Source organism: Lynx rufus, unplaced genomic scaffold, assembly GCF_022079265.1.
Source record: "Lynx rufus isolate CCGP_SWC_20201006 ecotype Redwood Valley unplaced genomic scaffold, mLynRuf1.p SCAF_7, whole genome shotgun sequence".
Classification (NCBI taxonomy): Eukaryota; Metazoa; Chordata; class Mammalia; order Carnivora; family Felidae; genus Lynx; species Lynx rufus.
In genome coordinates this window covers 136,454,483-136,481,991 of record NW_025814889.1, presented here as the reverse complement: position 1 = coordinate 136,481,991, position 27,509 = coordinate 136,454,483, and the positions used below count along the sequence as shown (strand labels likewise).

At 43.1% G+C, this 27,509-nt stretch overlaps 1 protein-coding gene across 1 annotated transcript in view; it reads left to right on the top strand.

Annotated features, from left to right (window-relative positions):
• EFCAB6 (EF-hand calcium binding domain 6) overlaps window positions 1-27,509 on the top strand; it is a 221,574-nt gene that overhangs the window by 74,241 nt on the left and 119,824 nt on the right. Inside the window, exons 9-13 of the mRNA XM_047067112.1 lie at window positions 12,274-12,384; window positions 17,038-17,143; window positions 23,569-23,758; window positions 26,753-26,793; window positions 26,890-27,050. Of these exons, the coding sequence (XP_046923068.1) occupies window positions 12,274-12,384; window positions 17,038-17,143; window positions 23,569-23,758; window positions 26,753-26,793; window positions 26,890-27,050 (609 nt within the window). The remainder of the gene's footprint in view (window positions 1-12,273; window positions 12,385-17,037; window positions 17,144-23,568; window positions 23,759-26,752; window positions 26,794-26,889; window positions 27,051-27,509) is intronic.

Here is a 27,509-nt window from a genome sequence, read left to right as displayed (position 1 = left end):
TCTTCCCCTACCCCGTGGTCTTCTAAGTTTCTCAGGATCCACATAAGAGTGAAAACATATGGTATCTGTCTTTCTCTGCCTGACTTATTTCACTTAGCATCACACTCTCCAGTTCCATCCACGTTGCTACAAAAGGCCATGTTTCATTCTTTCTCATTGCCACGTAGTATTCCATTGTGTATATAAACCACAATTTCTTTATCCATTCGTCAGTTGATGGACATTTAGGCTCCTTACATAATTCGGGTATTGTTGAGAGTGCTGCTATAAATGGTCTTTCACTTTAGAGGGACTATTCCAACATGCCTCAGACATCTGGATCCCTAAAAATGTTACCAGAATGGCAGACCCTTAAAGTTTCTTGGGGTTTATCTTCTCCCCCTTTCTGAGGCCTCTGGGATATTTGTTATTTCCTTCTTAGTAGGTGCAGTTAATAAGATATCATCATGCAGTGGGCCAGTGTGGTGTCTATTGCACATCATAACCATACAGAGACTTGGTAAATATCTATAGGACCCTCTGGGCAAGCCTCGCTCAGAGTTCCTTCACATTATATTATGGCAGGAAGCAGGTGAGTTGACGTAGTCCTGAGATAAGGTTGAAGGTATAGTGATCTCCCTGCCATGTAAAGGAAAACTGTTGAAAAGGGAATTGAAAAATTAGCATTTGATATGTCCATAGCTCCATACCAGCTGCCAGGGGCTGTGTTGATTTGCATGTGTGATTGGCATCATCACTTGATTAAATTTGCAATCATCCATAATCATTTTCAAATATCCAAGTAGTTTTTGCATTGGGACTCAGTGATTTGGATGGCATATGGTAGAAATCAACCCCTTGCCCTGTCTTTTACTCTTTGATGCACCCCGGGGAAGTTGTATACTTTTTAAACTCTCTGCTGAAGAGTTGGATCTTCTACTTGGTCCTTCCTGCCATCACAGCCCCTTATTTCATGGATCAAAGAACAGATGTGAGGATTTGCAGTGACCAAGAATATTTATTTCTGTTATCTGTTCTGAGTCTAGAGAAGTAACCACAGGGGGGTCTGGTCTGTCACCTTACTGGACCCACTAGGACATGGACTTGGGCTTCCTCTATCCTCCATAGCCTCCAGTCTGACCCAGCAGACCATGCTGGCACTTTGGTTCTCCGTGGATTATCATTAGTTCAGAGCCACTGTGTAATAACCCTGAGTGGTCTAGGTATTTTCTTTCCCTTAATGCATAGCCATTGTGGTAATTGGCTGAACGATCTTCCGGGCAGGATTTGAAGGAAGATTCTCTGGACCCTCTGGGCAAGGTTTAAAGGAAAATTCTCAGTATATGTGTATGGCTGTATTGCAGGGTTGCTCCTCAAAGGTATCCAGATGGCCCCTTAGTTAAGGGGCTCTGTATCCGTGAATTGGATTTGGTCCGTGACCTGGGGAAGAGGTCATGAATTCCCACTTTCATGACTCAATTCAGGCTTCTGCCCATCAGACCTGGAATTTTCTGTGCATTCTGTATATATCAGGCAGCACCTTAGTCTTTCCCAAGGACCTTGTGTTCAGTAAGCTAGTGCCAGAAATCCTTGTGCCCTGAAACACCCGAATGATGCCATGACTTCCTGTGGTAAGCACTCCCCAGGTGTAGCTCCAGAAGGAAGTTTCCCAGCTCCCAACGATAGGACATCTCCTAGCTGTGAGTGTGTTTCACTTAACGTCATGAATATCCGTGAGGGGAATATGTGGGATTTCCTACACTTGCCCTGTTTGCAGAATGATGCCGCCCTAGGTGGTCATAGTGGCACTGTGCATGGGCCACCTCTGTGCTCCACTGCCACTCAGGCCTGTCCATCTCAGGCCCCCATTCCCCTCTCCTAGACCCGTGGTTCTGATTTTCGGTATGATGGCACACTGGAATGGGGCGATAGGCTGTGTAGTGTGGAATGTGTTGCGAGTGATGTGTTAGTGACTACTAATAAAGTTAAAATACGCAAGTGACTTTGTTTTCTGGCAAAGTACAGCGGTTGTCCCTGAGCTAACACCGCCTTCAGTTACTTGCATGGCCTTGTCTTTGAAGAGAGAAAGGGGCAGGTTACAGCTAATGTTAGAACGTGCCCGTACCTTGGCAAGGTGTGTGCGTGCGCACAACTCACACCGAGTTGGTGAGATGAACCGATTGTTGTGGGAACAGAGGGGAGAGTGAGTACTTCTGGCTGGTGAGCCGGGAGGTGGGTGGGGGCATTTGTCCAGGACACTGGCCAGCAGCAGTGTGGATTGGGACTTGGCAAGGCCCTGGCTATGATCTCCTTTCATCCACAAGACAGTTCGAGCCTGTATCTCACGTACTTTGCTTGGTCCATCAGCTTCCCTCCCTCCTCCAGAGTTTCTTTAGCTTTCTGGTGGAGTTTGATTACCTTGGCTGGTTTACTGTGTGGTCCCTTTCTCTTCAGTGACCTCTAAATCTTGACCCTGTAGTTGTTGTCCTCTCTGTGGCCTCTGGTGGGACGCCCATAATCTCCCTTCAGAGGATCCTTAGCAATGCAGTGTTGGTGGGCTTGGGAAAGAGGATACACAAGTCACTGAAAGTGCTTTTTCGTACCAACACGTATTGTTGCATCAGAAATAAACCAATGATAAATCGCGATGCATGGGGGCAGACCTACCCCAGATGAGGCATCAGGGAAGACTTCTGGGGGAGATGGCATTTAAGGTGGGTCCTTTATGAAAGCATCAGGCACAAAGAAAAGAAGTCTGCTGTGTCACACACATTCAGAGCATGCCAGTCACATTGTACTTGCTGTGGGACGAAGAGCATCCCAGGCCGACAGAGGCCGGCATGGAATGGGAACTTAATATATTTGAAGACGGGAGGAAGGAGAACAGATTAGGGGACAGAAATGAAGAGTTTAATACTAGGGACGCCTTGGGTGGCTCAGTCGGTTAATTGTTATTGCTTAACCCAGCAATAACAATTAGAAACCTTGGGATCTACAACAACACGGATGAATCTTAAAAACATGGTAAATGAAGGAAGTGGTCAAGCACAAAAGAGTACACGCTGTATGATTATTCCATTTACGGGAACTCCTAGAAAAGCCAAAACCGGAGTGACCGTGACAGAGAGCGATCACTGGTTGCCGGAGCTGAGGTCAGGGGAGGGGCTGGTTCCAAAGGCCAAGAGTAGAATTTTAGGGTCGTGGAGGTATTCCTTAATACTGGCTGCGGCAGTGGTTAGATAAATATATACAACTGCCAAAACTCATGAAACTATACACTTAGGAATGAATTTTATTTTATGCAACTTATACTGGGGTAAAAGAAAACATTTTTAAAACACAGAAGATCGTCAAAGGACACGAATGAATCATTCACAGAGAAAGTACATAAAACTTTTAAACATGAAAAACGTGTGAGTGCAACAGCAAAGGACACGCAAATCAAAACAGCAGCGAGGAACTGTGCCTTCGCCTGTCAGATTGGCAAGGATCTGGAAGTGGCGGTGGGAAGTGTGGCAAAAAGCCTCTCACGGACCCTCCCTCATAAGAATAAATTAACACCGGGGCTCCTGGGCGGCTCAGTCGGTTGAGGGTCCGGCTTCGGCTCAGCTCATGATCTCACAGTTTGTGGGTTTGAGCCCCACGTCGGGCTGTGTGCTGACAGCTCGGAGCCTGGAGCCTGCTTCGGATTCTGTGTCTCCCTCTCTCTCTGCCCCCTCCCACCCATGCTCTGTCTCTCTCTCTCCTTCAAAACTAAATTTTAAAAAATTTTTTAAAAAAGAATAAATTAACACCTTTATGAAGTACATTTGAGCAATATGTAGTGAAAACCTTAGACACGTCCAAACTTTTGACTCAAGAGTTAACAAACACGTGGCAGCCATTAAAAGTTAATTTCAAAGGTTTTTTAATGACATAAAAAATGCTCCTGATAAATACCGTGAGAAAACAGACCATAACTGATACCTCATATGATCTCAATGATGTTAAGTATGCATGGAGTGTGTGTGCCTGTGCACACAAAGAAATTCTGGAAGGAAATATACTAAAATATCAGTAGCGGCTATCTCTGGCTGTTATAATTATGAGTAATTTATTTTTTTCTTCATGGTTTCCCCTGTTTTCCAGTTTGAGACTGTACACGTTTTATAATCAACATGAATAAACACATGAATGAAACAATTTTCAACAAATCAGCACACATTTTGCCAGAAATCACATGAGCAACCATTATCCAAAGTCACAAAGATATAGCCAAGTTTTTTCACTCTTAAAAATGTCCTGGGGCACCTGAGTGGCTCAGTCGGTGAAGCGTCTGACTTTGGCTCAGGTCATGATCTCACGGCTCGTGAGTTTGAGCCTCGCGTTGGGCCCTGTGCTGACAGCTCGGAGCCTGGAGCCTGCTTCCAATTCTGTGTCTCCCTCTCTCTCTGCCCCTCCCCTGCTTGCTCTCTCTCTCTCTCTCTCTCTCAAAAATAAACATTTTTAAAAAATGTCCCAGTGGCTCTTTTTTTTTTTTTTTTGCCTTAGGCAGCTCTCCCTCTGGATTTCTTTTTTAATGTTTTTATTTATTTTAAGAGAGAGAGAGAGAGAGAGAGAGCAGGGAAGGGGCAGAGAGAGAGAGAGAGAGAATCCCAAGCAGGCTGCATACTGTCAGTGCAGAACCCAACTCAGGGCTCCATCTCACAAACTGTGAGATCGTGACCTGAACCAAAATCAAAAGACGCTTGACTGACTCAGTGTTTGTTTACCACAATTTGTTAATCCTCTCAACAGTTAACAGACGTTTGGGTTGTTTTCAGTTTGGGGTCATTATGCAAGATGCTTCTGTGAACATTTACATACAATTCTTTGTGTGGATACATGTTTTCATTTCTCTTGGGTAAATACCTCGTAGTAAAATTGCTGGGTTGTGTGAGTGTATGTTTAAATTTATAAGACACTGTCAAACCCTTTTCCAAAGTAACTACCATTTTGTAATTCCGTCAGTGACACGTAAGAACTCCAGTGCTCGACATCCTCATCAATGCTTAGTATTGCCAGTCTTACTTTTACCCATTTTGGTGGTGTGTAAAGGTATTTCATTCTGATTGAAAATTTTTTCTTAATGTTTATTTTTGAGAGAGAGAGAGACAGAGCATGGGTGGGGGAGGGCCAGAGAGAGAGGGAGACACAGAATCTGAAGCAGGCTCCAGGCTCTAAGCTGTCAGCACAGAGCCTGACAAGGGGCTTGAACTCGTGAACCACGAGATCATGACCTATGCCGAAGTCAGACGCTTAACCAACTGAGCCACCCAGGCACTCCTCATTCTGCTTTTAATTTGCATTTCCCTGATGACTAATGATGTTGAGACTATTTTCATGTGATTATTAGCCATTCATATATATTCTTTTAAAAAGTATGTGTACAAATCTTTTGCATGCTTTATTGGTTTGTTTATTTCCCTATTGATTTGCAAGTGTTCTTTATATATTCTAGATATGAGTTTTTTTGTTGGCTACCTATTTTCACATATTTTCTCAGTGTGGCTTGCTTGTCTCTTTGTATTTTGAAGTACAAAAGTTTTTAATTTTGATAAAGCCTGTTTTATCTATTTAAAAATTTGTTATGGGTAGTTTTTAGGGGAGATCCATTTCTGGATGGTTTTGGAGTATGGTGTGCGGTAAGGTTGGAGGTTCATTTTGTTTCTATCCAGGTATCCCATTGTTCTAGGAGTCTTTGTTGAAAAGGCTATTTCTCTGATGAATTACTTTGCACCTTTGTTGGAAATCAATTGACTATATAAGTATAAGTAGGTTTCTGGACTCTAGGCTCTTGCATTAATCTATAGGATTATTCTCACATCAATACCACACTGTCTTGATTACTGTAGCTAAATAGTTTAGTCTTGAAATTAGACTGTGCAAGTCCTCTAGACTTGTTCTTCTCTTTCACAATTGTGTGACTATTCTAGGGTCTTTGTGTTTTAGAAGCAGTTTGTCAATATATCAAAGGAAAAAAACCTGCTAGGATTTTAATTGCAAATACATTGGGGAGAATTGCCACTTTAACTATATTCAGTTTTCTACTTCATGGACATGGTATAACTTTCCACTTGTTTAGGTGTTTAATTATCCTAGGCAAGGTTTTGTTGCTTATAATTCTCAAATCTTACACATATTATGTTTATTTCTAAGTATTTTTTATTCAATCGTAAATGAATTTTTAAAATTTCATTTTCCAACCATTCATGGCCAGTAACTAGAAATATAGTGATTTTTGTATATTTACTTAGAACACTGTGACCTTACTAAATTCACTGGCTAATTAGTTCAAATATTTTTATTGTAGATTTTCTAGTGTTTCTGAATATAACCATGTTGCCTACAAATAAAAGCAAACTTACATCTTCCTTTGCAATCTGTATGCCTTTTGTTTCTTTTTCTTGCTTTATTTTACTAAGTAGGACATTAAGCGCAATGCTGAGCCAAAATGGCAAAATTGGACATCTTTGTCTTGTTCTGACCTGATCTTAGGTAGAAAGCATTCCATCTTGTAACATAGTGTGATGTTAGCCATGGGTGTCCTCTGGATGCCCTTTATTAGGTTAAGGGAGTTCCTTTCTATTCCTATTTTGATGACTTCTTTTTTTATCATATGTGTTGAATTTTGCGAAATTCAAATTTCGCAATTCAATTTTCTGCATCTGTTCTGATATTATGTAATTTCCCTCCATTATTCTATTAACATAGTGAATTATATTGATCAACTTTTAGTTAAGCCAATTTACATCCTGGGATTAAATCCCACTTGGTCATAATATATAGTATCCTTTTTGTATATTTAATTATATTTGCTGAAATTTTGTTAAAAATTTTTTGCATCTTTTTTCATGAGTGACATTTGTCTAAAGTTGCCCGTGCTTGTAAAATATTTCTCTTAGGGGGCGCCTGGGTGGCGCAGTCGGTTAAGCGTCCGACTTCAGCCAGGTCACGATCTCGCGGTCCGTGAGTTCGAGCCCCGCGTCGGGCTCTGGGCTGATGGCTCAGAGCCTGGAGCCTGTTTCCGATTCTGTGTCTCCCTCTCTCTCTGCCCCTCCCCCATTCATGCTCTGTCTCTCTCTGTCAAAAATAAATAAAAACGTTAAAAAAAAAAATATTTCTCTTAGTTTGGGATCAGGTTAACATGGGAAAATCTGTTGAGAAATGTTTCCTTCCTCTCTACTTTCTGGCCAACATTATTTATTTTCCTTAAATGTTTGATATAATTCACCTGAGAAGCCATATAGGCCTGAATTTTTCTTTTTAGGACTGTTTTAAGATAAAAAAATTTTTTTAAATAGAGAATTATTCAAATTTTCTATTTCTTCTTGGGTCATTTTTGGTAATCTGTGTTTTCAACACATTCCATTTCATCTTAATTGTCAAATGGGTTGACATAAAGGTATGTATAATAGCCCCTCATTATCCTTTTTAAACATAACCTTTTACTTCAGAAGTTTTACATTTATATAACTATTGTGGAGATAGCACAGAGAATTTTCATGTGCCCCACACTCAGCTTCCCCTGTTATTAACATCTTACATTAGTATGGTAGATTTTTCCCAATTGATGAACTAATATTGATATATTATTGTTAACTAGTTAGTCTGTACTTTATTTATATCTCCTCAGTTTTCCCCTAATATCCTTTTTCCGTTCCAGGATATCACGTAGGATACATCCACCATTACATTTAGTAGTCGTGTGTCCTTAGGCTCCTCTTGGTTCTGACAGTGGCTCAGACTTTCCTTGTTTTTTAACAACCTTGCCTGTTTTGGGGATTATTGGTCAGATATTTTACAGAATGTCCCTCAATTGGGATTTGGCTGATTGGACTGGCGTAATGTGTTTTTGGAAGGAAGACCACAGGGGCAAAGTACCATTCTCATTCCATCATTTCTAGGGTGTAGAGTATTAATATGACTTGCACTGTTGAGGTTGCCCTTGATCATGTGGTTTAAGGTAATGTCCTTTTTGCCAACCTATCTGTGTGTTCATATTAATTGTGCCCTTTTTTGTGACAGCATAAATTGGGGTCATAAAAAAGATCCAATTGAAGTGTTTGTTTAGTCCGTTAATATTTAAAGTAATTGTCGATATATTTGGATTTGGATCTCCCTTTTTTGTTTTTTGTTTTGTTTTCTCTTTTTCTTCCTTCTTCTCAGATATTTGGAACATTTTTTGGAATTCCATTTTAATTTTCTTATAGTCTTTTTAGTTGTGCTTTTTTACATAACTTTTCATGGGGACTATAGTATACATATTTACCTGCTCATCGTTAGCCTGCAACCAGTTGACGCTGTATCACTTCACATAAAATGCAGAAGCCACGTGAGCATATAGGTCGCTGTCCTGCCCCACCGTGCCCTTTATACCGTGGGTATTATATGAATTATACTTATCCATATTACAAATGCCACAAAACAATGTTATTACTGTTTCACTTTAAAGAACTAGAAATAAATTTAGAAGATAAAAAGCCAAAAAAAATAGCCTTTTGTATTTTTTTCCGGTATTTACCATTTCTGACAATTTTCTCATTCTTTTCTGAAGAGTCGAGGTCGCCATCTGCTATCATTTCCCAGCAGCCCGAAGAACTTCCTTTATCGAGGCACCAGTGTGCTCAAGACAGGTTCCCGTAGCTTTCTTTTATTTAGAAATGTCTTCTTGTACCCTTCATTTTTGAAAGATATTTTCTTAGATGAAAAAGTCTTGGGTGAGTTCTTTTTCTCTCTTGGCCCTCCAGGATGTCGTTCTACTTCCTTCAGCCTCCATGATTTTGGATGAAAAGCCATCTGTTAAAATGTCCCCTGAACGTAATGAGTAATTTTTCTCTTGTTGCATTCAGGATTTACTCTTTGAATTGGACTTCGTCATGTGCCTTGGCATGGCCTTTTTCATGGTATTCTACTTGGTGTTTGTTCAGCATCTTAATCTGTAAATGGATATCTTTAATCAAATTTGGGGACATTTTGGCCTGTCGTCTCCAAATATTCTTTTCTGCCCCATTATTTCTCTCCTCTCCTCCTGTGATTCCAATTGCGTGGATGTCAGACTTTTCTCCCTAGAATGTTCCATCTTCCTGGGTTTTTTTAATATGTTCTATAATTGCAGATTCTGCCCTCAACTCTTTGAATATTAAATCATGAAGACTCTAACTTTTGTTATTATTTTTTCGATGAGTATTGTTTCTTTCGTTTTCGCTAGGTGGTTGTCTTGGTTGGACTCAAACTTCATATTCTGTTTCTTGGGTGGCAGCTCTGATCTTAGTTCAGATCTTGGTGTTTAGCTAAGTATTACGAGAAGGTTCTGATCATGTGAGATTCAGAGCCAGTCGGAAATATGGTAGGACAGAGCTTGGGGAATCCCTCTCTGGCTCTTTTTCTTCCAGGATTTCCCCCTTCTCTCTAGGGGTCTTGGCTCACCTGGGTTTGGTCTTCTAGTGTTCCAGGCCATAAAGGCTACTTTTTTTTTTTTTTCGGTGGGGGGGGGGGTATTGGTACCCTTGGCAACCCTCATGCTACAGCACCTAGCACCAGGCTGAAAGCATTGAACATCCTCTTCACAACTCGACTCCTCTCAGCACGGAGTCCCAACCGGAGTTGGGTTTTGCCGTCCCGACATCTGTTCACCCTGTAGTGCTTTTAGGTAACTGCTTTTGGTATTATGCCCAGAGCTTGTTGTGACTATCTGTAGGAGGATTAGTCCAGTAGGATTGGACTCCTCCATTACTGGAAGAAGAAATCAGGTTTTAGTATTTTTATATTAATTTGTATAAGTGCTTTATGTTTTAAGAAAATCTGCAATTTGTTATGCATATTTATGTTACATAACTTTACAAGTCTGGTTTTTTTTGGCCTTTTTTTGGGTGGGGGGCGTCCATTGTGGTGCTTGAACTCATGACCCTGAGATCAAGAACTGAGTTGAGATCTAGAGTCAGATGCTCAACTGACTGAGCCACCCAGGCGCCTCTGGTTTTTGGCTCTTAAGTTTTATTTCAATATTTCTGGCGTACGGAACTTTTTTATGCTGATGGCATTGAATAGGGAAATTTGTGATTTCCCTTCTTAAATGTTACTTAAAAACCCATTCCTATTCAAATACCAGTTGAATATAGACCTAGATTTTCCTTTGCTAGTGGTCCTTGTTTTTACGTTTCACTTCTTCACTTATTTTGAATTTATTTTAGTATAGAGAATGGAGTGAATCTGGTATTTTTCCCAAATATCTAATCTGATATATTTCCCAAAGAGCAAGTAATTTCCTACACATAGCATATGAAGCTGATTGCATTTAACAGTAGACCCAGTGTTTCCATTATAGAAAATTAATTTCTAACCTGCTGAAATCTAAGGTGGAAATATATAGCGTTAACAAACTCTATCCAGGTTGTGGGCAACGTGAGGAAGGAAGGCCAAGAATGAAAGGCGAAACTTTGTTTTGTATGTGAACAGCAAGGCATTAGACCACTGTCGCAGTCTCCTTCTTAGATGTTGTCGTGTATACACAATGAAAATCAATCCATCGGTATCTCCCGTTCTCATGAAAACATATATGGTCCTAATAGCAGAAGCATAAATAATCACCATTTATCAAGCATTGGGTGCTATAATCATAACATGACCCAGGTGCTATGCAAGTGTTAAATGCTAATAATACTAATTCTTAGTGACAAATGCTCATAATGTTAATCCTTAGTGACAGATGCTAATCGTACTAATCCTTCATGATAAACGCTATAAAGGAAGGAGGCGTAGTGCTATGGGACAGGCTAACAGGGCAAAGAGCCCTGGTTATGGACATCGGAGAAGGCTTCCCTGAGAAAGTAATGATTAAGTTGAGCTCGAAAGGGGAGTAGAATTAAGAATGGGACGTATGATGAGGAGTGTGGCATTTGTCAAAGGAAGCGGCAAATATAAGGGACCTTGGGCAAGGAGGAGCATAACCCTGAACTGAAGGGCCACACAACTCCGTGTGTGTTTGCGTGTGCACACATGCACGCTGGTACTTTCTCACGTGGCCCGCGTCTGATCCACCCGAGACCAGTTTCCTTACAGCCACTAGTTTTGGCCGTCAAAACAGGGTAGTCTGTCTTGTGGCGTTCCCCACTTTCGCATCTCGTATCTGCCGTTTAAGAATCTTAGCCCAAATTCTTTTCGTCCCCCCCGCCCCGCCACGTTACGGAAGCGTGGGTGATGCTTAGCGGCTGGGTCACATCGACAGTAGGGTGGCGTGTGTGATGGAACACCTGCTGGTGATCCAATACTCAGTAGGGGCTTTTCGATCTAGTAGCTTTAATCCTTAGAGCAACCCTCCCCGAGGAGGACATTATGCTCATTTTATAGATGAGAAAAATAGAGCAGCAGAATAGTGAGCAACGTGTCGGAGGCCACACGGGTAGGGAGTGAAGGAGCCAGGACCGGCTGTCTGGTGTGTCTGCGTTCCCGTCAGGCGGCCCCCGCTGGCACCTTGCCTTTCCGAACCCCTGGGCCCGAGTCACGGGGCCACGCTGGCTTTGGTAGTTTCCTTTTCAACAATTTTCCAGTTACTCGTTCCCGCTGTGATTTTGCGTCTGTACTTGTTTTCAGTTGCTGCCGTGACAAAGCAGCACAAGCCGAGTGGAGAAACGCAGAGTCCGTTTCTCACCTTTGCGGCCTCCTAGAGGCACCTGCTTCCTGGGCGCGCGGCCCTTCCTGCATCTCCAGTCACCTCCTTGGCCCTTCTCCTGTCCTCACGTCTTTTTCTGGCTACAGCTCGGAGAAACTCTCTGATATGGAGAACTCCTGTGATAAGATTGGCCCACCGGATCCCTGGTTAGCCTGGGTACCCTCCCATCTCTGCACCTGTGCCTTAATCACATCCACACAGTCCCTTTTTGCCACCTGAGACCACACTCAGCAGATCCCGGGATTAGGAAGTGGATGCGTCCCGGGCCTTTACTCTGCCTCCCGCGGTGACTGAACTCTCCAAATAGTGACTTTGAAAGAGTTATCTCATGAACATGAGAATCAAATTCCTTTGTTTCTTCCTTCACCTGTATGCTACCTGCCGCTAAGGGAATACAGGAACAAGGAGCTGTAGCGTCAGTTTGGTTTTCCTTGCTTTTTTAAAAGTCAATTGGTAGTACTATTTTACTAAATTATCTTGTTTGTTTGCCTTAGATTTGAAACTTCACCTAAATTCATTGCTGCACTCTTCAATATTAAACATCTAATCCATGAAACATTATAGGAAAAATATTTAAAGTAATATTTTTACTTTTTTAAATCCAGATTTGGACTTAAAACCACCGCTAGAGTCAACTGGAAACAATTTCTAACCTCATTTTATGAGTCCCAGTGGTTGGAAGTCAACAACACAGTTCCCCCGACCAAAAGAAACAGGTATGTGGGAAAACAAAAACAGAAGAACCAAATTTCAGTTGCACCTATTATAATCTATGAGAATATCTGCATTACTTTTTCTTCAGGTTTTGAATGAGAAATTAGTCTTCATGGGATAATTATGAACTTGACATAGCGATTTACCATTCATCAACTGTTTCCCATACAGGCATTCTTATTTCAAATGGCCTTAAACTATAAGATGGGTATAATTATTATTCCAGTTTCTAGATGAAAACCTGAGACTGTAAGGGTCTTAACTCGACCTGCCACTTAGTGAGCGCGGTGGAGGCAGAAATGGAGACTGAGTATTGGATGTGCGCACATCAACGCTGCCAGCGTCACACTGAGCTTTGCGTGTGTTCTTGGGAAATTGTGTAGAAGCATGTTGTGTTAAGTGTTACACAGAAAGGAACAATCCACATTCATTTGTCTCCTGACCACTATGCGTGGTGCAGTTATCATGGGTCAGGGGGATTTTTTGCCCCGAGCGCCATTATTTCTGTTTTCATTCTAACGTCTATTACAACTTCAGATTTACGTATCACGTAAATTGTGGTGGGGCCGAAAATGTAAAACAAGTACTTAATAATATGACATTTTAAAATTTAGGCTTTTGGGGCGCCTGGGTGGCGCAGTCGGTTAAGCGTCCGACTTCAGCCAGGTCACGATCTCGCGGTCCGTGAGTTCGAGCCCCGCGTCGGGCTCTGGGCTGATGGCTCAGAGCCTGGAGCCTGTTTCCGATTCTGTGTCTCCCTCTCTCTCTGCCCCTCCCCCGTTCATGCTCTGTCTCTCTCTGTCCCAAAAATAAATAAAACGTTGAAAAAAAGAAAAAAAAATTTAAAATTTAGGCTTTTGCTCTAAGAAGTATTTTGTTTACGTGAATGTGTATCCTGTATGGATCGCCCTATATACATTTTAAGGGAAAAAAAACAGGCTTTATAATCTCGGCACGTTCATCGAAAGCACTATGCTCTGTTGCAAAGTAAAATATGAGAAAAATAGAGCATCAGAATAGTGAGCAACGTGTCAGAGGCCACACGGGTAAGGAGTGGAAGGAGCCAGGACCTGCTGTCTGGTGTGTCTGCGTTCCCGTCAGGCGGCCCCTGCTGGCATCTTGCCTTTCCGAACCCCTGGGCCCGAGTCACGGGGCCACAAAGTTAATTCCCATTTCACTAGGTCCGCTCTGTGTCTCAGGGATTTATGAATATTTGACAAACTGCCCTGGTTACTGGCCTTCCAGGTATTTAAAGCTCCCTCCCCACCCCTCCACCCCCCACCCCGTTCCTGGGATGCAACTGCGTGAGCCTATTTCTTAAGTGAAGTTACTTCTGTTTTTTGCGATTTTCTTGACTGAAAGATAGGAAAGAATTAAAATGTGAGTTTCATTTACTTCAAAACAGTGATTCTCAGGGCACCTGGGTGACTCAATTGGTTAAGTGTCTGACACCTCTTGATTTCGGCTCGGGTCACTATCTCAAGGTCACGGGATCAAGCCCCACATCACGTTCTGCGCTGACAGTGGAGAATCTGCTGGGGATGTGCTCTCTCTCTCTCTCTGTCTCCCTGCTTCTCTCTCTCAACATAAATAAACTTTAAATAGTGATTCTCGACTAGGGGCAATCCCAGCCACCCAGAGACGTTTTTGGTTGTCACAGCTGGGGTGGGGGCGCTAATGATATCTAGTGGGCGGTGGCCAGGTTTGCTCTAAACATCCCACAGTGCCTAGCACGGTACCCCCTGTCCCACCCCCAACACACACCAGAGAACTACTGGGCCCCCTGGTCGGTGGTACTGTATAAGGTGATGATTATTGCAGAAGCATCCATTCATTCCTGTGCCAGGGATCTTTCGAAAAACCAGGTTGCAGTAGTCACATGAGCAACCAGACTCAGGAATTCTGCTACTTTATATATTTCTTAAAAAAATTTTTTTTTAGTGTTTATTTTTGAGAGAGAGACAGAGTGCGAGCTGGGGAGGGGCAGAAAGAGAGGGAGACACAGACTCCGAAGCAGGCTCCAGGCTCCGAGCCATCCGCATAGAGCCCGACGTGGGGCTCGGACCCACGAAGCGCAAGATCATGACCTGAGCCGAAGTCGGACGCCCAACCAACTGAGCCACCGGGGTGCCCCTACTTTATATATTTCTTAGAAATGGTCGTAGGTGTGTGTTTCTGTGTTTTTGTACAGCTGGAGAGCTAAGATGGCTGTAGACGCAGCAGTAAACCCCCCCGCCCCAAACGGATGTGAGAATTGTTGAGCTGATTCACGATCATTTTTTTTTTTTTAATTTTAGAAGGAGGGAAAGAGCACAAGTGGGGGAGAAGGGCAAAGAGAGAGGGAGAATCTTTTTTCTTATTTATTTATTTATTTATTTATTTATTTATTTATTTATTTATTTTCAAGTTAGCTAACATACAGTGTGGTCTTGGCTTCAGGAGTAGAACTCAGTGATCCATCTGTTACATACAACACCTGTGCTCGTCCCAAAAAGTGCCCTCCTTAATGCCCACCACCCATTGAACCTCTCTCCCTCACCCTAGCCCACCCCATCAACCCTCAGTTCTCTGTATTTAAGAGTCTCTTGTGGTTTACCTTCCTCTCTGTTTTTATCTTATTTTTCCTTTCCTTCTCCTATGGTCATCTGTTGAGTTTTTCAAATGCCACGTATGAGTGAAATCATATGATATCAGTCTTTCTCTGACTGACCTATTTCATTGAGCATAATATCCTTCAGTTCCATCCACATTGTTGCAAATGGCAAGATTTCATTCTTTTTCATCACCGAGTAATATTCCATTGAATATGTGTACCATGTCTTCTTTATCCATTCATCAATTGATGGACATTTGGGCTCTTTCCATAATTTGGCTATTGTTGACAGTGCGTCTGTAAACATTGGGGTGCCTGTGCCCCTTCAAATCAGCATTTTTTAATCCTTTGGGTAAATTCCTAGTAGTGCAATTATTGGGTCACAGGGTAGTTCTATTTTTAATTTTTTGAGGAACCTCCATACTGTTTTCCAGAGTGGCTGCACCAGTTTACATTCATACCAACGGTACGAAAGGGTTCCTCTTTCTCCACATCCTTGCCAACATCTATTAGTTTTAGCTATATTGACTGGTGTGAGGTGGTATCTCATTGTGGTTTTGATTTGTATTCTCCTGTTGCTGAGTGATGTTGAACATTTTTTCATGCGTCTGCTAGCCATCTAGATGTCTTCTTTGGAAAAGTGTCTATTCATGTCTTTTGCCCATTTCTTCACTGGATTATTTGTTTTTTGGGTGTTGAGTTTGATAAGTTCTTTATAGATTTTGGATACTAACCCTGTATCTGATACGTCATTGGCAAATATCTTCTCCCATTCCATTGGCTGCCTTTTAGTTTGTTGATTGTTTCCTTTGCTGTGCAGAAGCTTTTTATCTTGATGAGGTCCCAATAGTTCATTTTTGCTTTTATTTCCCTTGCCTCTGGAGACATGTCAAATATGAAGTTGCTGTGGCTGAGGTCAAAGAGGTTGCTGCCTGTTTTGTCGTGTAGGATTTTGATGGTTTGCTCTCTCACGTTTAGGTCTTTTATCCATTTTGAATTTACTTTTGTGGATGGTGTAAGAAAGTGGTCCAGGTTCATTCTTCTGCATGTCGCTGTCCAGTTTTCCCAGGCCACTTGCTAAAGAGACTGTCTTTTTTCCATTGGATACTCTTTCCTGCTTTGTTGCAGATGAGTTGACCATACATTTATGAGTCCATTTCTGGGTTCTCTATTCTGTTCCCTTAATCTATGTGTCTGCTAAGCAGCCTCCATGCTCACACAGAGCCCAGCTCAGGGTTCAATCCCACGACCCTGGGATTGTGACCTGAGCCAAAATCAAGAGTTGGTCACTTAACTGACTGAGCTACCCAGGCGCCCCTCATTCTTTTTTGAGTGGGAAACATCATCCGGTCTAACTGAACATTGAAAAGCAGAGGCCGACAGGGTTATCTGTAGGTTTGTATGATGAGATTCTGCAGCCCCCTTCTGATCAGAGTCCAGGGTGAAGTCGGCTTTGATTTCTGAGTCGGGTGGTCATAGGCCTTCAGGAACACACGTCCAGACTGATGGACCTGCGCTCAGGGGACGGTTGCGAGAGGGAAGAAAAGGAGAGGAGAGGGCTCTGATGATGTCGGTGGCCGTGGCCATTGTCAACAGGGAGGGGGACGTTGTTAAGGTTGACATTCCCACCGTTTTAACACGGGAAGCGTGTGCCCTCACTTACCGTGTGGGTGAGTGTACCTTGACGCGCTCCCCCTTATACACAGGGAGGTGACACTCTCAGCGGTGATCGTGATCTCTTTCCTGGCCTCTTTTGAGACCAGGGGCACAGACTGGCGAGACAGCTAGCCACGGTTAGCTGGTATGGGAAATGGAGAATGATGGGACAGCAAGGCTGATGGCATCCACACCGTCTCCCCTATCAGGTACCGCACTGCCTGAGCGACCAGTGGGCCCACACAAGCACAGTACACTTTCAGGAAGAAAAGCCATCCACTAATAAAGCATTGTGATGGTTGTAAGGTGTTTTTTTTTGTTTTTTTTTTTTTTTTTTTTTGCATTAAGGAAGAACAGAGTTCAAGAGCATAACCTTATTCCTGTTTTTCTCTTCATCCTCTTGTAGCATCACTTCTAAAAATCAATCTTGCGAGGAAAACATTATCCCCAAGTTATCTAGACACGAGGGTCACTCTGCGTCACTGAAGAAAGCACTACTGAACGCCAAGACGGTAAGATTTCGAACCCCTTCCCTGGTGAAAACCTCACTGTTTCTCAGAACGAGAACACTCAGACCCAGGCTAACAAAAACTGTATTTTCATCCATTTACCCAACCAACACACGTTTTGAGCTCCTGCTATAAGCTAGCAATTGTCCCGAGTGCTTAGGGATATAACCTCACTCCTGACCTCAGGAGCTGGCTGGGATTGGGAGGTCAGATAACATAAAATGTCCTGCACCGAGGTGAGGGAGATGCCAGGGGATGAGAACAGCGCATGGCAAGGTCGCTGAGGGTGCACTTTCTGCTCACCACTCACTGCCTAGCGAGTAAGCCGGACCTGTTGAGCCTTCCTCACCCCAGCCCAGAGGGTGTGGGTTCGTGACAACGTGTGGCCCATCACAGGAACGTTTTCTTAGTTCTAAAGAGTCTATTTAATGGTTTAATTATGCTGCGGAAGGAGGCTAATTCATGAATTTGTAACTCGCTTTAAATATTAGCTCCTGTCCCACCTTAATGTGTATTTAGAAAGCAGCATTTGGATACTTTGGAAACGTGCAACATTTTCCCAAGTTGGCTGCTGACTAAGCACATTCAACAGCCGAATCCAGTAAATATGGAGGAGTCCAGTGACTCGCTTTGCCTCAGACTCCGATCTGACTGTGTGCAGAAGAGGAGACACTCGGCCTCGGCGCGAGCCTTCCTGCAGGGCGGCTGTAGGGCAGCGTTCTGGGGGGGAGCCCACGTGGCCTGGAGGCGGACCTCAAGGTTCAGAGGTTTGCTGTCTATACTGGAGACTGTGGTTCCTCGTCTCCGTTGATCTAGAATGCCGTTGCTTATGGTTTCTGAGCCTAGTGTAGACTCAGAGATTTGGGGTTCTGTTTTCCTGGGGGAGGGGAGCATTTTAGCTGGCCTGCCTGTTCTAAGTAATCTTTAGAACTAGATGACCTGGTCTCTTACACTGAGTGAACGATGATAATGAGTGCTTACGACGTGCCGGGGACTGTCTCCCGTGACTTACCCGTCTTCACTCGCTTCTGCCTCTCCCCACCTCTGTGAGGTAGACACCATCACGATCTCCGTTTAAGCCTTTCCCTTTGCCCTCATCTGCCGAGGAAAGGGAACGGCAGTGTTAAGTATCCGGCCTGAGGCTCCCAGCTCGTGAGTGGCGGGGCTTGACTCAAACCAGCTGCTCCAGAGGGAGGCCCACTGCAGCCTTGGGCAGAGCCGCCTGCGAATGTGTCGGCTGGGCCTCCTCTTGGACACAAGTGAAGGCTTTTGTGTGTTCACCCGCCTCAGCACCTAGTGGTCCATTGACGTAATTTAATTAAAAATAGTGAAATCTCATCTCCGTTAATGGAGGGCTGTAATAACGCCAGCCGCTCCAAATATGGGACTATTTAGCGGTCATTGATGTGCTGTTTCACAAATAGAACCGATCAACAAACACGCAGGGGTGAGGAATCGAGTGCCTGCCCCACACTGGGCCGTGCGTGCCTTGGGCCCTGGCGCTGATCGCACAGATGAGTGACGCAAAGGCCTGGCCAATGATGAGCTCACACTCTGGAGTGACACATGACAGCAGTGAGCGTCTGATGCTTAGAGTTGCCGGATGCCAAGTGGGATTTCCGACCCACCCCACCCCCGACCGCCATTTGCCGTGGTCTTGGGCACGCTCTGGAACCCGGAAGGAGGCAGGCAGAGGGAGAGAGCCAGGAGTAGGCAGGAGAGGGCATTTTTGCCTGGCTGCAGAGGACAGCGGTGGGAAGCACGTCCCTCTCCTGCTGTAGAGAGGGATGCAGAATTGTTACAGAAAGAAAGGCAGCTTTACGTCTGCTCCGACTCATGCCTCCCAAGTAGCTATGTGTGCTCTTTCCACACACCACCACCATCCCTCTGAGTGACCCAGTCACCTCGATCACTTGTATTGAAACCTGGCGTGGCTCACTTTCTGTCACCCCAAAACTATTTGTACCCTACGTGTTTATCCACCCTTGTTTTCAGTGTTGTTTGCAGCCCACGTGATTTTCTCGGTAGAAAGTCCAAAAGAATCTTCCAGAACATACTAGAATTAATAACAGAAGTTAGAAGGTCAGTTTTTAAACATCAATAGTATTTCTATAAGCTGCAGTAATCAATTAGAAAAGTAAACTTTAAAATATCATTTCTAATAATTTTATTTAAAAAAATCAAATGCCTAGAAACACAACCTAACAAAAAAAAAATGAAAATTCTCTACATTGAAGACTACAAAGATTGCTTATAGAAATAATAACAAGTCCTTCACAAACCTCCGGTAAATATCAGAGGAAGGAATGCCTCCCAACTCATTCTCTGAGGCCGATGCTACTTTAATACTAAAGCCAGACAAAGAGATCACAAGAAAACGAACAACCAATATCCTTCATGAATATTGTTGTAGAAATTCTCAGCAAGACATAAGTAAACCAAATCCAGCAACACAAACAAAAGATTAAATGCTATGACCATGTGGGATTTATCCCAGGATTGCAGGCTTGGTTCGACTTCCAAAAAATCAATTAATATAGTACACAATGTTAATAGAATTAAGGGAAAAAAACCACACGATCGTCTTGAAAGATGCAGAAAAAGGATTTGCAAAATCCAGCCCTGTTTTGTGATAACTTTCAACAGACCAAGAGCAGGGAAATTCCTTAAACTGACGAAGGGCATCTACAAGGAACCCATAGCTAACAGCACAGTTAATGGTAAGAGACTGAATAGTTTCCCCCAGGATGATGGAAAACACAAAATGTCAACTTTTGCTACTTCTCTGCAATGTTGTACTGAAGTTCTAGACGGTGCAATCCTGAAAGAAAAGAAATAGGAGGCATCCAGATTGGAGAGGAAGAAGTAAAACTGCCCTTACTTACAGACAACACAGTGGACACACACAGACTTCTACAAATAATAAATGTGTTCATCGAGGTTGTAGAATATAAGACCAATATACCAAAATCAGTTACATTTCTATCAACTAGCAACGAACAATCTGAAAAGGAACTTCAGAAAGCAGTGCCACTCACAATAGCATCAACAAGTATAAAATACCCAGTAGTAAATTTAACAAAAGTGCCAGACTTGTACACTGCAAATTACAAAACACTATTAAAAGAAATTAAATAAAATGTAAATAAATGAAGAAACATTCCACAGTCATGGATTGGAAGATTCGATAGTATTAAGAGCAGTTCTCTCCAAATTGATCTATAGGTTCAACAGGTTCAATGCAAACCCTGTTGAAATGCCAACTGTCTATTTTTTTAATGTTTATTTATTTTTGAGAGAGAGAGAGAGAGAGAGAGAGAGAGAGCGAGCGCATAAGCAGGAGAGGGGCAGAGAAAGAGGGAGACACAGAATCCAAAGCAGGCTCCAGGCTCCGAGCTGTCAGCCCAGAGCCCAACGTGGGGCATGAACTCACGAACCTTTGAGATCATGACCTGAGCCAAAGTCAGACGCTCAACCGACTGAGCCACCCAGGCACCCCAATTTTTTTCAACTGTCTTTTTTTTTGCAGAAATTAAAAATTGATTTTAAAATTCATATGGAAATGAAAAGATTGCTAAATAGCCAAAACCAATCTTGGAAAAAAGAACGAAGTTAGAGCACTTTGGGATCTTAGTACAGAGCTATGGTGTCAGAACAGTGTGGCAATGGCAGGAGGATAGACAGATTACTCAATGGAACAGAACCGAGAGTCCAGAAATAGACCTTAATGTTTATGGTCAATCCATCTTTGACAAGATCAGTGGGAGAGAGGATCATCTTTCCAACAAATGGTCCTGAGACTGTTGGATAGCCATATGCAAAAAAGAGGAACTGCCTTACCGCATACACAACTAAAAATGGACCATAAACCTAAATATAAGAGTTAAAATGACAAAACTCTTAGAAGAAGGCATGTGCGTAAATCTTTGTGACCTGTGTTGAACAAGTATTTCTTAGGACACTAAAAGCATGATCCATAAAGGGGGAAAAAACCCCATAAACTGGAATCATCACAATTAAAAAATTGTGCTCCAAATGATACCATTAAGTCACATTCTGGGAGAAAATAAATGCAAATTATATATTGGGTAAGGGACTTGCATGGAGACTATGTAAGAACTCTTCGAACTCAGTAAGAGGACAACCCAATGTAAAAAATGGGCAAAATATTTGAATAGACGTTTCATCAAAGAAGATACACGGGGGGCACCTGGGGGGCTCAGCCAGTTGAGTGTCCGACTTCGGCTCAGGTCACGATCCCGCGGTCCGTGAGTTCGAGCCCCGCGTCGGGCTCTGTGCTGACAGCTCAGAGCCTGGAGCCTGCTTGGGATTCTGTGTCTCCCTCTCTCTCTGCCCCTCCCCCACTCGCACTCTGTCTTTCTCTCTCTCTCTCAAAACTAAACATTAAAAAATTAAAAAAAAAAAAGAAGACATATGAATGGCCAATGAGCATGTGAAAAGATGGTCGACATCCTTAGACACCAGGGATGCGAGTCAGAAGCATGCTGGTGCACCACTTGCCAGTTTATGGTGACGATGAAGTCACAAAGGCAGCAGTCAGTGGACCACGTCAGGGACGTGGACATGGAATTTTCTCTCCTACTGGTGGAAATAGAAAATGGTACAGCTGCCGTTGAAACAACATGGTCGTTTCTTTAAAATTTAAACAGAAATTTACCACCTGACCCAGCAATTCCACTCACAGGTAGCTGCCCAAGGGAAGTAAAAACATTTTGTCCACACGAAGACTTGTGTGCAGATGTTCGTACCCACGTTATTCATAATCTCCAAACGAGGCGATCCAAGTGTTTTTCTGCTTGCGGTAAGAGAAACAAAACGTGGCATATCCATACAGTGGAATAATAACAAGGATGAAAAGGAACGAAGTACCGATCCATGGCGCATCCTGGATTGAACCGCGAAAATGTTATGGCAGGTGATAGAAGCCAGATGCAGAATGCATACTGATGCATAAACTGTATGCTTCTGTATACACGAAATATCCAAACCAAAGCAAACACCGAGAGACAACAAATAGATCGGTTGCCTTGGGTCGGGGACGGAAGTGAGGAGTGGCTGCGAGTGGACGCGAGGTTTCTCTTGTGACGGAAATGTTCCGGAACCAGATGGTGGTTGATGGCTGCACAATGCTATATGCTTACTGAAAACCCTAATTGTCCTACTTGGACAATAAATAGTTGATTATCACTCCCAAGCTAAAAAGTAAGCAGGCATACATTCCTCTAGATTATCTAATTTTCCCTGAGACAACCTTGTATCCTTTTCTGGCTTTGGACCCCAAAGTAACGGTTGACATTTGCACACCACTTTGTCACTTAGTAAGCCCCTAAGAGAGTTAATATTCACACTCTCTATGAGGAGGTAGGGGTTCTTTATTCCCCCTGTTTTTTTCCAGTAAACAGTATCTCTTACTTTTGATACTTAATTTACTTATTGGTAATTTTTTATTCTGGCGGAAGAATTTGCCTCACAGTATTTTGCTGATAATATGTTTTCTTTATGCAGCATGGCTGAGATTTTTCTTGCTAAGTAATTGTCCATTTATGTAATTGATGAGGTTGGTGGTAGTGAAAATAAGCATCATTAATATCTTTAGTAAATCGGCAAGTTGTTAATTGAATTGCCGGGAAGTTGTGTGCCCTGTATGACGGAGCCACATAGCCCTCAGGTGGGGACAGGGTAGGAGGAACTGTCACCGCCAGCGCTCAGCCTGTCCTGGGGAGGGGATGAGCCTGTGCCTGCGAGATGGGTCTCCCTCCTCTCTTGGGGCCCTCTCCTGCCCGTGCCCTGACAGACAGCATTGTGGGAGCAGCCCTGCAGGGTCCCAGCGTCGCCCCACCCTTGCCCCACCCCACACACTGCCCTTGGCTCCCAGTGTTACATAGTGACCACCAACTGAGGGATTATTGCTTTGTCATAATTCTCTTCGGCCAGAGCCCACTCTTTACTCAGTGATGTCATATATATATATATATATATATATATATATATATATATATACACACACACACACACACACACACGCACATATATATATGTACACACACAATGTATATATATATACACATATATATATAAATGTATATATATACACATATATAAATGTATATATATATATATACATACAATGTTTGATGTTATATATATGTATGTTATGTATGTTATATACATGTTTATGTTATATATGTTATATATATAATGCTTTCCTTCCTTTTTTCCTTTTTTAAAAAAATTGCCTTTTTAAAAAATATATATAACATTTAAAAAATATATATGTTATATATGTTGTATATATGTTACACATATATGATATATATATGTTATATACGTTATTGTATGTTATACAATGCTTTCCTTCCTTTCTCCTTTTTTTAAAAAAATCCCCTTATATACATTCTCATGCTCAGAAACCCGACGGACGAATAACAGGGGAAGAATTGCGACATATTCTAAATTGCGAGGTTGTAAAAATCAGCGATTCAGAATTCAAAGAACTAATGCAGACCCTTGACCCTGGGGGCACTGGATGGGTCAACGTCAACACGTTCATCCAACTGCTTGAAGAGAACCCTGAGGTGAGTTTTACAACAACTCCATGTTTGATTTTCTCTTTATGGCAGGAAATTAAGTATTTGTAGTGAAATATGGGATGCAGGTGAAATTGGCCTTAAATAAATGACTACACGTTTTTCAGCTGAGTTGATTTTCATTTTAAGGAAGAGTTAAGTGTTTGAGTTGTTTGATTTTAACTCTTGATGTCTAAATCTTATCCAAGGGTGATGTTTGACGTTTTCTGGGAAGCCATCCTAGAATGAGGGCACCTATATATGCAGGATGTAACCTTCTTTTCACAGCGTGCCAGTGACACCCCTCCTGCAACCGCGTCTTACACGGTTTCCCATTTTAAACAGTAACTGTTTATTGCCTCTAGTGACAAATACTTGCTTTTCTTTCTTTCTTTTTTAATTTTTAAATGTTTATTTATTTTTGAGAGAGAGAGAGACAGAGCACGAGCGGAGGGAGGGGCAGAGAGAGAGGGAGACAGAATCTGAAACAGCTGTCAGCACAGAGCCCGACGCGGGGCCCGAACTCACGGACCGCAAGATCATGACCTGGGCCGAAGCGAAACGCTTAACCGACTGAGCCACCCAGGTGCCGCCAATACTTGCTTTTCCTTTGACCGAAAGGCTGACAGAATTTTATTATTAGAAATGTTGTTTTGTAATTTTAATAGCTATTAGCGCTTAAAAATTTTAAGAACTTTAAAAAATTAGATTAGTGTCAGGCAATGCATTGGATAGGCATTGGGAGATTCTTGTTGAAGTGTTTGTTATAGACTTCTTTTAGCAGGTGCAAATTAGCTTTTCATCAATATTACGATTTCCTGAGCACCCACCTTGTGCAAGGTGGCGACCGCATCCTAAACCAACGTCGTTTGGTCCTTCTTGAGTCCTAGTTCAAAAGTAAGTCCCAGGGCCCTCACACAGGACAGAGAGTGATTGGACCTTTTCCTGAACTCTGCTGTGTGGCTCCTGTGTTAGCTGCTGAGAATTGTGGCTTCTGACCACCACAGCAACCCCACACACAGCATCTTTCTCGAAAAACAAAATATGGGGGGGAGGCGTGCATCCAATTTCGTCTCAGGTCATGATCTCACGATTTGTGAGTTCAAGCACTGTGTGGGGATCTGTGCTGACAGCTCGGAGGCTGGAGCCTGCTCGGATTCTGTGTCTCTCTCTCTCTGCCCCTCCCCTGCTCTCACCGTGTTTCTCTCGAAAACAAATAAACATAAAAAATTAAAAACAAAACGTGGACATGGAAACCATCTGCTCTCCACGTGGCAAGTGGCATGGTCTTTGCTTAATATGAACCACACCCATCAGCCTCCGTGCTTAAAAGCCTCAGATGGGTGTCAGGGCTCCTAGGCGAAAGCTGAAGTTCCTTCCCTGGTTGGTAAGGGGCCCACATGGTCCAGCCTTGCTGCCCAGCTCCCAGAAGCCTCATAGGCCACACTGGCTCGGGTCCTCGGGCGCCCCCAGGTCCCTCCTCCATTCTTGGGGTGCTGCAGCTCCTGCCGGGATTCCATCCATGCTGCTCTCCCCTGCTGGGGCCATTCTGCAGGTCTTGGGGCACCGACGCCTTCCCAGGGACCCTCTGTGGCACCTCCGGCAGCCACCGACCTCACACACCTGCCCACTCATGGTGTCACAACTTTGTCATTATGTGGTCACGTCTCCACAAAGATAGAGGCCCATCGTGGCCACGGGGGCTAGCCCGGTGCCGGGCACACTCACAAAACAGTGTGGTGAGTGGATGAATGAACATATACGAACGAACCAGAAAGATTAGAAAACACAGGTGCGCACATAGAAGGAAAAGAAAAACACCACTGATTCTAACGTTGAGGAGTTGTTACCCACTCACTCTTACACTTTGTTGTATGTGCTTATGAACCCGTACACGCACACACACATTGTTTTCAGCTTTGTTGCCGTTATTATACAAAAGCTGCGCATATTTAATCTATGCAATTTTATGAGTTAGATACATACTTTGATATATGATATCTATTCCATTTTAAAATGAGATACTATAGGGGCACCTGGGTGGCTCAGTTGGTTAAGCGTCCGCCTCTTGATTTCAGCTCAGGGCATGATCTCGCGGTTCATGAGTTTGAGCCTCTGTGCTGACAGTGTGGAGCCTGCTTGGGATTCTCTCCCTCTCCTTCTCTCCCTGCCCTTCCCCCACTCACACACTTTCTCTCTCAAAATAAATAAGTAAACTTAAAAGAAAATAAAATGAAATGAGATCCTATAATTAATGACTTTTCAGTCCATGCTGTCCTTTATTAACGTGCTGTTAACACTGTTAATAAAAATTCTGTATGATCTTAAAAGATACAGAGTAACGATTCCCTGTTGCAATCCAGGTGTTTGGTTTTTTCCCCTTTTATAAATTTTGCTACAGTGAATATTGTGGTGCCTGCTTTTTCAACCACCCTATGAGTATTCTTTTAGTATAGATTTCTAGAAATGGCATTATTGGGTCAAAGGATACATTTTATTCTTTAAGTTAGCTTAATTATTTGAGAAGGGGAATATATGTGTGAAGTACAAAATGCAAAAGGTGCAAACGGGAACACGGTGACAGTTAAGTTTTTCTTCCACCTCTGTTCCCTCCCCACCCCCACAGGTGGTTGCTGCCGCCCCACGGCCTGTGGATTTAGCAGATTGTCCACGATTAGCCCATGTCGATACTGGCAATAGGCCTCCTTTCTCATTTTTACTATTCTGAAAGGCAGAAATGCCGTCCCATCGTTGTTTTATGTTGCATTTACTTACTAGGTGATAGACTTCTTTTACGTTTATTGTACTTTTTTTTTTTTTTAAATAAATTCAGGTTAAATGCTATTATCCCCATTTCCAGGTGGGGATTAGTGGGCAAACTCATTTGCTCACGAACTCAAAGTTAATTGGCGAATCAGGAGCAAGGCTGACAGTCCATGTCTGTCTGCCTCCAAAGGTCCTCCTGCCTTTATGAGTGATTTGTGTTTATATACTTTTCTCTTTCCCAATTAGACAGGAAAACAAGTTGCAGACCCCAAAACACCTCTGTTCCTGGCTTGGGATTCAGTAAGTAACATTTTCCCACGTGGTCCCAGGGTGCCACCACCCCAGGTTACAAATGTGCCGCTTGGTAGATATGTCTGTTTGCTTTTTTTATGATAGGTGGAAGAGATCGTCCATGACTCAATTACTAGGAATCTACAAGCCTTCTATAAAATGCTACAGGCATATGACCTCGGAGACACAGGGCTCATTGGTCAAAATAATTTCAAGAAAATCATGCACATATTCTGCCCCTTTTTAACAGCTGAGCGTTTACTGAAGTAAGTTTCTTGGTAACAAAATTAATCCGTGTCGTGTTTTCATCAAGCCCGTTTATAATCCTCAACCTTTTCCTACATATGTTTGCAGTACCGATAGGGAGGACTGATAATAACTGCTGGTTACTGGGTGCTCACTAACGTAGGACACTGGTCGAGAGTTGGGCATGTGCTCTGTGATTTAGTCCTCGCGACAACCACGGAAGGTGGCTGCTACTCCTTTTCGTGGGTAAGGAAGCTGAGGTCTGGAGAAGCCACATAGCTATTCAGAGTCGTGTAGCCCGGAGGCTGTGTGCAGCCTCGTTCCTTCCCGGTCTCCGTGACTTCTCTGCTCTCAATCGTGACACCATTTTTCCCTCCCGGGGCATCTGGCTACGATCAACCATCCTGTGGAGAGACACCGGGGTTGTGGCTCTATCTCACTTGAGTTTAAAACTTGCCTCGTGGTGGCTGAGCGAAGCT